Here is a 12,113-nt window from a genome sequence, read left to right on the forward strand (position 1 = left end):
AGCTATCTAACGATAAGATAGTGAGAGGATTTGTCGTGCTGGCCACACGACACCTTCGGGCTGAGCACCAGTCGCTTGGTAGGCCAAGGCCCTTCAAGAGCTGTAGTGCCACGGGGTTAGTTGGGTGGGGGGGGGGTGGGGGGGATAATTCTTTCCCATCGTTTGCTAGCCGCCATATCATGCTACCGATTCATTAGCAGAGTGTCAGAATAAAGTAACAAATTATTTTTTTAAAAATTAAGTTTTGTAATTTAACAAAAAAGTGTTGGATCGTTTCTTCTTCTTCTTCTTCTTCTTCTTAAGACTGTCTCTATACGGCGGTTGGCGATCCATGCAGCCAGCCCTGACCCTTGCATTGCACTGAGCCATTACTATGTGAATTTATAGGGATATCCTTGAGGGTCTTAAATGCAGTTTTTTCCGTTGCCCTCTGCATCCTAATGCTGTTGACCAAGATTTGGTTCCTCCACTTCTAGAGACGGTTTCTTGCCCCCAGGACAATAGAGTATTTCAATCAGTCAGTCAATCAATAAATCAATCAGTCACTACTGATCTGCATTTAGGGCAGTCGCCCATGTGGCGGATTCCCTGCCTGTGGTTTTCCTAGCCTCTTCTTAAATGATTTCAAGGAAATTGGAAATTTATTGAATATCTCCCTTGGTAAGCTTTCCCAGTCCCTAACTCCCCTTCCTATAAATGAATATTTGCCCCAGTTTGTCCTCTTGAATTCCAACTTTATCTTATGGCGCAGATTTTATAGGTTAAATTCAATTGTTTATTTTGCAAATGATTGTTTTAATAATATTGTGAATTTATTGTTGACCATTTCAAAACCTGTATATGCTGTTTAAATTTCTCAAGTTCACTTTTATTTCGTAGGGGTTTTGAACCCCCCTAACCTTCCTCATGGGTACGACCATGTTCAACATGATAGAACAGAGGTGTTCAGCTGGGCGTGGAGGGTAGCCCAGTGCGGCCGGGCTTGCATGACGTCAAGGTGGGCAGCTTACCCTAACAAACTTTCGTCACAGTGAAGCGAGAGAGCGAACAAACAAGCATTAATGTTCACATGTGATTACGAAGCTCTCCTCCACTACTCAGCGAAATGCTGATTGGGGTGCAGTATTTAAAACAAAGCTCTATAATTGAAAGAAAAAAAAAAGAAAAAAAAAACAACACCTGACCTTTTCAAGATATTACTGCGCTTGATATAAACAGTCAGTTTTATCTTATATGTATTCAGTCAAAGAAAACTGACATGTTATAATTTTTTTCTTACAATCCACAAAGGTGCAGGTTTTAAGCTACTATTTACAATTCCTTGGATGGACATGACAGTATTTCCATTTTAAAAAGAAATTAAAATTCCTGTTATTCATTAAGCAAAAAGTAATATAATTACATAATTCAACAAGTTTACTGTTTGATTTTGCACAGTATTGTAATGTTGTATGATTTTCTCTGTTAACTGAGTTTCTGAAAATAGTATTTAAAATTTAATAGGCATCCAATGATAATAGCTAGCCTCTAAATGGCGAGAGGGAGTTTCGTCACGAGTGAGGACAATGATATTTATTATCCAAGTTTAAAGTAAAACAGCAATGTAAATATATCTGCCAGATAGATGTACAGTATAACCCCCCTCCCCCCACGTCACTTAACGCCCTTGAATGGGCTTTGGCATGCCCAGCGACCGCTGCTCAGCCCGAAGGTCTGCAGATTACGAGGGGCCGTGTGGTCAGCACGACGCATCCTCTCGGCGGTTATTCTGGGCTTTTGAGACCGGAGCCGCCATCTCGCCGTCGGATAGCTCCTCGATTCTAATCACGTAGGCCGAGTGGACCTCGAACCAGCCCTCAGGTCGAGAGAAAAATTGCCGACATGGCCGGGAATCGATCCCGGGGCATCCTGGCGAGAAGCAGAGATGTACAGTATACCTTCAAATAAATAACCTATCTGTTGTTGTTCGCAGTAAGCATCATTGGATTGTTGGTGAGTTTATCAGATAATTTAAATCCAAACAACCACAAGCAAACAGTTTATCCACCTTAACTCTGTTTTATATTAGAAATGTTTCCAAAGCACCTCTTAAAATTTAATAGTGAAAATTGTAATTCATTACGTTCATTATTAATATATTTGAGGTTGTAGGCCTAACTCTTTATTGTATCCGGTCAAAATATATAAACTGCAGTGAATGTAATTAACTTATTTCTTACAACGTAAATTGAAAATGATGTGGATTTCTGCCCTGTTTCTTTCATTATTTTCTGTCTCCATGTCAAACTCTGGTATCGCCGCAGTGATCGAGAGTGACTGACAGAACTTCGCCCAGTCTTCACGGCCTGTAACGTAGCCGCCATAACGTCACTGTGGTTGAATGGCATGTGCTGCGTTCATCGCCTGCCCGCCCGCACACTTAGAGTGCTCGGCGCCCGCGGGACGGAATGCTCAGCATGAACACCTCTGTGATAGAACAATGATAATAATATTAACCTTTTGAACTCCATTGCCCTTAGCATATGCTTCCTGCTCCACTCGTAATTAATTTCTGAGCTATGAACAGCTGTAGGATGTGAACAATGCACTTTGTTCACTTTCACTTACATTATTCAGTAATAAATCATCCAGGTCGGTTGTTGGTTCAATACTGTCACTGTCCACTAACTGTTCCAAAATATCCAGTTCCGTGAGTGAAGACGAAGCAGAAGCCATGTTTACATTCAAACAACAACATGTGTGAACTTGCATAAACATTCGAGAATAACAGAACTTAAAAAAGTTACCACAATTCCTGCGAACTATTGTAAATAGGAAAACGTGTTCTCTCAGAGACCGTTTGATAGCTCTACAATACCAGAACACGGCAGAGTCGTCATACGAGCACTGAAAATACGAGATATTGTCATGTCGAGTGGAGCTCAGCATCGGAGCGCAAGTCTAATATTTTAATGTCGAACCGCACTTGACATAGGAGTGCAAAAGATTAAAATATTAGTGTGACATTTTATAGACTATTTTATAGCCATTTCACCTGTTGATTCATCATTTTCATTTTTTAAAACTGTATTTTTCTGTTTTTTCGTGCAGGTCACTTTTGTATTTGAGGAATGAAGACAGACTCTTGCAAATTCAACCTCTTATGGGACAGACTATCGCAAAGATTTAGTCGATGAGCAGCACAATGGAGAAAGAAAGTAAAGGTGGTGAGGCTTCACCAAGGAAGGATGAAGAGGAAGAGGAGAAAGAAACAGAGACAATAGACTATAACACGGTGAAGATAAAGCAGGAGAGGATAGACGATTATGAGGAGGCACAGTCAGTTAGAAGGAGATCCAAATCTGTGGATGAGAGATGTTTTTCCAAAAACTCTGAGAGAAAATATGAGAGTGATGAATTGTTGAGGCGAGAAGTGGAAGTGGTGATTAAAAGAGAGCCAGGACTTGATGTCTCTGGGTTAGTGGTCAACTCGGAGCAGAGGACTAGTAAAATAGTGTCTAGGAAATCTTTGAGTGGTCCAGTGAAGCAGTCAAAGACTGATGCTCCAGTCACTAAGAATGGGTAAGTTTAATTCTTCATTTAATTCTTGTTCTCTGATTTGTAGTTAAGAATAATCAATGGTGCCCTCAGTCATGTTTTCTCATAGCTGCTGCAGTGGAGTAGTAGCAGAGGATTGGACTCATAATCCCCAAGTTAGTTAGTCGATCCTGGTTAAAGGAGTAGATTCTTAAGTACGGTCAAAAATCTTGTCATTTCAGGTCGTCATTGGCATGTTGAAGATTTCTGGATTTTTCCTGAAAAATGTAAATTAACTCAGCCATGAGCACTGCTATGTAGAATAACGCTGATTTACAAGGGGTAGATATCTGACGTGATGTTTACTGTTTCTGGTGCAGTTTTTCATCCTGATTTCAAATCTGAAGACTATTTTGCTCTATCACGTCAGATTTTGAAGATCTTCTTACAAATTTTACAAAATTGTGTTGATTATCCTAGTCAATACTTGATATTACATCCAATTAAGGTGAAATTTTGGATAGATATGTTTTGACCCGGTATAGGGTCGTTCTCAGTGAAATATGTCACGTATATTATTTCAGTAGTATAGATCCCTTCTGCGGCGCTCACAAGCAACCGATCGATCGTGACAAATGAGCACTGAAAAGAAAGAAAATAGGCATTAGCAGTGACTAATTGCACTCTCATTTCATAAATATTGATAATTTCTTTAAAAAATGAGTTTAAAAAAATTGCACAAAGTGTGCTATTTGCAAATACAGTTGCTGTAGGAAAATACGCATCATCATTGCTGTGCACTTCACATTTTGGCCGCTGGGACACTTGTTTTATGTCATTACAAATGCTGTAATTATCAGTTCAGAAAAGAATGATAGTAAAACCAAAATTATTTTCGGAACATTCATCTTTATAATAATGCACTTGCATTTGCTTACCCTCAAGTGGGTAACATAAATATTAAAACATCAAAGATTACATTAAGTGGTAAGTAAGACTGTCCAATATCGTACTGATTTGTGTATTCCTTAGTTCACCGGTAGTCCACCACATACTTTATGAACTTGCGAGATTTCTCGTATGGATCCCCTAGTATAATAATAAATTTAAAACATTAGACATTTTGAAGATGTTGACAAAGTTTTATTTTTGTCGGAATAGTGTTCATCGACAATTGTTTAAACAGTTTGTACTTATTTTTTATCCAAAGCCAAATATTTCAATTTGCTTCTTTAACCTCTTAACTGGGCATGACGTGTATATATTCGTACGCTGAATGCTACAGGGTAATGGGTATGACAAATATATACGTACTAGTCTTTTACTGTGAATATCTCCTGGGTATGACGAGCTACTTTGCCACGTCGTGTATTGTCTTAATCGATGCTTTTCCCGCTCAATGACAGCAAATATCACATGTCATGCTTCTTGAAGCTTCTTTGTTTTTGTTTTACAAATCTGCGGTGCTCCTTGTCCGTAGTAGGCCAAACATGGCAGCATCTATTTCAAGGCGTAAGTTTGAAACGCTCGAAGAAGACGAGATTATTCAACACTTAGAGAATGATTGTGACGATTGATCTCAGAAATCCAAAGATGAGTGATTTGATACAGCTGAAGGTGAGTCTGATAGTAAAAGTGGTTCTGAGAATGAAGAAGGTGAACAACATGACGAATCGGATGAAGGCGAAGTGCTAGATGTGTTTGAACCTTTCCCGCCGTGTGTTGTTTCTCGTCAGAAATTCGTATTTTCTGATGCTAGCGGTGTAAATGTGAACTTTGACGATGCATCCAATATGTTCATAGGTGATGAAATGTTTCAACTTATTACCAAACAGACCAATGTGTATGCTAAACAGTTTTTAGAAGCCCATCTGATCTTGAAACCATGGGTGTGCTTTAATTGAGAGTAGTATCATTCTGTGACGAATACCATGGGTTTGTATTACCTGTGGTTGTTACCATGTCATACACTGCGGGTCTACATTGCCTATGATTTGTAGCACTATGTGAGCAACACCATGAGTATACGTTGTCTGTCATTTGTTCCACTCAGTGAGGGACACCACGGGAATACCGGTGCCTGTTATTAGTCCCACTGTGCGGAGCACCACGAGTCTGTGTTGGTTGTGGGTAGTACCCTTATGTGGGAAACACCATGGGTTTGTGTTATCTGTGAGTGATGCCATTGTGTGCGACATACGATAAGTCTACATTTCCTGTGATTAGTACCCCCATTAGAGAAACACCCTGAGTCTACTTTACCTGTGATTAGTACCACTATAGGAGGAACACAATGGTTCTACCCCCCCCCCCCCCCCAGTGATTAGTACCATTATGAGGGTCTGGCGACCTGGATTTTGGACCCCTTTAGATAATAATACATCATCCCAATAATTCAGGATTTGTGAATTGGAGCCACTGATTGTTTTTGTTTCACTATCATTTCTTCATCATTTGTTTTGGATTCTAGTCGGTGGATACATTTTGAAGTTTTAATTTTTGTTTCATTTACCTCTTACCATTAGGGTCCATTGACCTAGCTGTTAGGTCCTTTTAAACAACAAATGTCGTCATTGTCAAAAGCCAGTGGATCCCATTGGCACTGCCCAGTCTATCGATGGTGCACAGAGAGCTGCAAAACGTTTTCACTTGTACAGAAATGCTTCCAGCATAGTTGCTCCTTCATCTTAAGAATTAGATCAAAGTCGCAGGAACTTAAAATCCGGAAAGTATCAGGTGTGATAGGGCACCCCCAGTAATTGAATAGTTCAACACAACTCCTGCTGTGTGTGACGTAGAATTGTCGTGAAAAACGATGGGTGTTTTATCCATGAAGTGTCGCCGTTTTCTTCTGAGAGCTGCTCGCAGATTGTTTTGCAAAAATGAACATTAGTACGCCGCATTAAGTCTGCCATGGGGGAACGGTATGCGTTAAGATCACATCCGATGCATCTCCACTAATGCAGACACAGTCTGTACATGTCTGTCACTTACTGGTGGGTGACCAGATGGAGACATGTCCAAACCATGTTCACATCCTTGGTGACACTGTTGTGTTGTGCGACCTCTAGCACACTGCATTTTTAACCACCTTGTCTGTTCATGCTTGGAAAACATGGCGACTGTCTTTTGCGAGTACTTGCTCACAACTGCTCATCCTTACCTGGCCACTGTAAACTTATGTGGAGGGGAAGGGTGAGGTCATCTGCTCTGGGGAAGGGGATGCAGGTCAGCAAACTTTTGTAAGAATAATGAAGCCCAGTACCGTTGCAAGGCTGTGCTGGAGCATGGTTGCCAAGACTTAAAAACCAACCTATGTATTTACTATTTTTTGTATGCATTATGCAATATTATTTATAAAGAAACATGGGAGTGGTGACATGATTTAGGTATTCTCTGAAAGCTGTAAATATAATGTAAGTAACCTTGGGTATAGTTATAAACTCTTACAATTTTCTATCCAGCCTTAGTTGCTGCTCCAGTTTTTGTTCCTATTTTGTATCTCTCTTGGTAAAATCTTTCCATATTTGTTTATCTCAGATGTCTCTACGTCTGCCTGAGACAGTCTGATAATGTTCTTGGAGACCTTTCAGGAGTCATTTTTTTCATATAGCCATACCACACTCCAGTCTACTTTGATCTAATGTTACCAGCAAGTTCCTTTAATTCCCTAAATTCTCATTTCTTGTCCTCTTGTCTTCTGGAGATGCTTGGTAGCCATGAACATTAAGACATGGTCCGACACCATCGTTAGCTGGTTTGAGTCCCATTGGTAAAAAAAAATGTTCATGGTCAGAAAGTTGGCTGGCGGGGTGGGAGAGGTGGTGTTATCCAGTTCCTGATCACTAAATTGAGTGCCGAAAGCCTGGATTCAATTCCAAAACTCGTGTGTAGTGCTCATATGGAGTGAGGGTATACGACTCTGTTGGTGATTCATCTGTTGGATGAGGACTTCCAGCTTTGAGAAGACTGGTGGTGGTAGTGGTGGTGATTATTGTTTTAAGAGGAAATACAACTAGGCAACCATCCTCTATATAACATTAATCAGAGAGAGAAAATGGAAGGGATCCGACACTGCAAAAAATAAAGGTATCGGCCAAAGACAAGGGCCACGAAGGGCGTGAAAATGAACGACTCTCTAGGCCTCGGTACCTAATACCGTTGGGGTCAGAAAAGAACAGTTGTTGTCCAAGGGTGGTCGGACAGTATAGATGAAAGTGAGGAGCCTGGCACAAGTAAGTGGAAGCAATGCCAGGACTCGACTGATGGCCGCATGTTCGCCAGCACACTCTCCCAATTTAAGAGCCTTTGAGATCCCTTTTAGTCGCTTCTTACGACAGGCAGAGGATACCGTGGGCGTTTTTCTACTGCCCCCACCCACAGGGGGATTTGAGTAGACTCCTGGGTGCTATTCAATAGGAGTAGGCTATGTGCCAGCACCGACTTTCACCCGCTCCCTTCCTACTATCATATATCACGTCATTCATTTCATCTCATTAACTCCTCACGTCAGGAAGGGCATCGTAAAAACTTGCTACAAAGATTCATCTCACTTCTTCAAACACGACACTTTAGAGAAATGGGATAAAGGTTGTACATACATAAAGTACGTACATACTGACATGACTCCTGGAAACGAGCGGAGAAACTTCGTTTGTAAAGCTTGATATTTACTGTTTTCTGGACGTGTCAAGGTATAGCTGCTTCAAGTCTGTAGGTCATTATTGGCTACACATTTCAGGATTGCAGAAAAGACCCATCACATAGGTGACGTACAGAGCAGTAGAATTGTGAAGCAGTTTGTATTCCATTGCTGTGATAGTGTTATTGAACAAGACATAGCTGCCTTATTTTATGTTAAAGATGTCTATGGCATCCTGGCCAATTTTAAGTTGGACTGGTTCAGTTTTCCTGCTCATCACTGAACCAACTTACGTATTTGTGGGAATTACTAACCCTATTTTTTTTTTTCAAACTGTCTTCCAGATATCCAGCTTTGCCTGTGTGTCAGATTCTGCCTCCCCTCCAAAATAAACAACAGTCAAGTGCATTTGTTATCTTGTCCTTTTTCTTCACTGTATACTGAAATTTATAAATGCTTTTATTTTTGTCTTGTTCGAAAAGTCCTGAAAAATGGGTAAAATTTAGGGAGTTCGTTGGAGAGTCGCTATTAAACCTGAAGATATAAAGATTTGTATATCTTTCTGATGAATGTACTGAGAATTCTTGGAGTGAATTGGTTGATTAATTAATTTTTAAATGCTTAATTGGTGATTATTCGTCCTGTTTTTTTTCTTTTTACATTGTACTTCATTTTCTTATAATCATGATTTAGTAAGACATTTGTTGAAAAGTGAGCATGAAGCTTAAGTTTTCAAAATGATTTCTGAGGATTGTATTGTCATTTCTCTGAAATTTGTATATAATACTTGCATATTGCAAAGGGAGTGTGTTGATATTATTGAACACAATTCTTAAGTTTTGGTATATTCTTTTGTTATTTTATCATTTCTGTTGTTCTAAGTTCATTGTTGTCTATTAGTGGGTTGAAATGGTGCTTTCAAGAGGAGGCACTAAGGAAATGAATATCTGGGAAGAAGAAATGTCAAGAACGGAAACTGGAGATTCAATCCAAAAAGAAACAATTTTTTTAAAATCTGATCTATGTTATACATTATAGCTTGGATCTTGCTTTAATATATTTTTGCGGTTAGTGAATGTTGTTATGCCTGTGTTGATGACTAGCATGCTTACCGTGGGACATATGGGAAGAGGAAATCATATAGAGTTTTGTTCACTGTCTATACATTTGATCTAACAAGAAGAAATAATATACAAAGTTAAGAATGCTCCAACGCTGTATCCTGTAGATACAGATAAGAATAGCGTGAAGAAGAGGTAGGGAAGGTAGACTTATCTTTATTCTAAATTTTTCCGTCCATTACTCCTTTAAAAGTAATTTTAACTCGTCAACATGCAATTAATTCTTTGCAGAAGTGTGTCTGGGAATGTGATTGACATTTTTCATCTTTGATTAAGATTGCTTGATGTTTTTAAAAGATATATTGCAATCAGTACTGAATGTTTTGAAGTAGATCTTAGCTTTCTATGTGTTTAACTCAAGTTGTTCAGAACATGATAGACGTTGAAACATTCTTTTACGAGGACAGAAACTTTGCTTTTAATACATTCGCTTGGTTTTTGGTGGCAAGTTTTTAGCATCTCACCAACTCGGATAGAGATTCTTGGTGACGATAGGATAGCAAAGGGCTAGGACTGGCCTGAATTAAGGTACAATTCCTGCGTTTACCTGGTGTGAAAATGTGAAACCACGGAAAACCATTTTCAGAGCTGCCGACGAAGCACCAGAACCCACCATCTCCTGAATTCAACACAACAGCTATATGGCCTAATCCATGCAGCCACATTGCAAGTGAGTTTAATCCACATTTCTTCTGTATTACTTTATCTGCGGTTGAGTACACCCTCATTCACACCCTAAATATGATGATAGTGCGAGGAAATGAACCCTGACCAAGTGGAATGAAGTTATGTAAACCCTAAACCACAGTAGAGGATAATATCACTTCTGCTAATAACTTAATATCTACGCACCCCATCCTCAAGTCATTTGTAGGAAATGCTTGGGTAAGTAAACTATCTATCCAAGTTCGGCATGGTGTCTCTTCAATAAAATTTTATCCAGATGTTCGCTCTCTTTTCATGTAGTTCCTAAAGCAATGCTTCGTTCCTGTGTTGTGGTGGGCAGTAACATTCTCAGATACCAGTTTCTCTATCTAGAATTGCTGTCATGTGAGCTCATAGGTCAACCTTGATGGGGCATTCTTTGCCAGATAGAGGGCTTTCTTGAGGTACATGGCCTTTAACCTTTTTCTAGCATAGTTAGATGTGGATAGCTGGGAATTGTTTTGAGACTGTAGGCTTCTTTTTTATATTTTATTTTTTATTATTTATTTTTAATTTGCAGATTTTGCTTAGGATCACACTAAAATTTCTTTTTTTCTTTGAAGTTTCCTCTTCTTCCAGTACTCCTTCATATGGGCACTATGCTGTTTCTTCTGTTCATCCTTCCAGGCTCTTCCAGTTTTTGCAGTTCTTTCGACTTGAAACCCTTCCAAATTTTGTTTCGTGGTCTGAAATATTTTCTTGTTTAACGTCGGAGCTTCCTGGATGTTGGACTTCTAGACCTTTACAAACTTCCTTTATCCATGCCATTGGTTTCTTCTTGTTCCACAGGTAGTCGAATGACTTTTTGATTAGTCTGGTTTTGTTCATTTTGTACAAATAGCCAAGAAATGATAACCTCCTCTTTTTCATGGTCTCTGAAATTTTCTCCAAATTTTTGTAGACTTCATTGTTGTTCTGAAGTTTCCAGCCAGTTTCCGTCTGGATTGGACCCAAGATTTTCCGTAGTGTTCTGCTTTCTAGGATCTCCAGCTTCTCCAACTTGTAACTAATCGAGAGGCATTCACCGGCACACTGTCATTCTGTTTTTATTAGTGTTTTAATGCCTTATTTTGGCATTCCATGTGATGCATTTCTTGTTGTAGATGTTTTTAGTTAGTCTATAATCTCTCTCCATTTTTGAGATACGATCGTCTACAGCAGCTTTCTCTAGTCTGTACTCTTGTATGATTTTACTGAGGAATTTGTACGTTTTAATCCTCTGAATCTGTCCAATCTCTGTTTCAAGGAATTGTGGTCCATATTTGTCTCTCATCATAAACTTGATCTTCTCTTTTGAGATCCTAAGTCCCGTCTTGCTAGCGATCTTTTCTAGGAGGTTGATCGGTATGGCCGTATGCTTTATTTTTACACCATTTGATTACAAAATCATTTAGCTGAGCATATTAACCAGCTTTGGTGAAGGGGTCTTGTAAAGTGAATGGAGGAAGATAGATTACCTAAGAGAATAATGGACTCAGTTATTGAGGGTAAGAGAAGCAGAGGGAGGCCAAGACAATGATGATTAGACTTGGATTTTAATGCATTAATTGTAGAAGGCGTGGAACTAAATGAGCTGGTTGTTAATAGTAGTTTGTGGAGGCACATTATTAATTACAGAAGTTCTATATATTTATTGAGAAACTCAACGACGTTCCAGACATTCTGGATTGCCACAAGGACGAACGAGGACAAACATGAAAACACACAAGAAAGGCAATCTCCAAATCTTCATACGCGGTCTTCAGTTAAATAGGCTTTCTCCTCATTGATCCCAATATTCTTCGTCTACATCCATTTTTTCTCGGCTCCTGATGCTCTTGTTTCTCCTTCCCACCTTCATTTGGAACAAAGACATCAACAATCATTGAGGGGTCGTTTTGACAGATCTGTCTTAATGTGGAAAGTGTGGGGGTAAGAATAAAGTTGGATAAAGATAAGAAAAAAAGAAAGATAAAGCTGAAGCAGTCTAAATAATGCTTATTTAAACAGTTTTTTAAATTTCTAAAAGCTGAAATATGCAATAAATACATTGAAATTATAAAATGGTATTCCACGTTTGACACTCTTCCTCTATCAATTATGATATTGTAACATTGCTATTGCTGGTGCTATATAATAGGCCTACTACT

General features: G+C 39.2%; 1 protein-coding gene across 1 annotated transcript in view; it reads left to right on the forward strand.

The window, feature by feature from the left end:
- Positions 1-12,113, forward strand: part of Zmynd8 (Zinc finger MYND-type containing 8) — a 415,670-nt gene that overhangs the window by 38,300 nt on the left and 365,257 nt on the right. The window contains exon 2 of the mRNA XM_067157629.2: positions 3,091-3,561. Coding sequence (XP_067013730.2) covers positions 3,173-3,561 — 389 coding nt within the window. The 5' untranslated portion in view covers positions 3,091-3,172. The remainder of the gene's footprint in view (positions 1-3,090; positions 3,562-12,113) is intronic.

The sequence above is a fragment of the Anabrus simplex genome, chromosome 14 (assembly GCF_040414725.1).
Source record: "Anabrus simplex isolate iqAnaSimp1 chromosome 14, ASM4041472v1, whole genome shotgun sequence".
Lineage (NCBI taxonomy): Eukaryota > Metazoa > Arthropoda > Insecta > Orthoptera > Tettigoniidae > Anabrus > Anabrus simplex.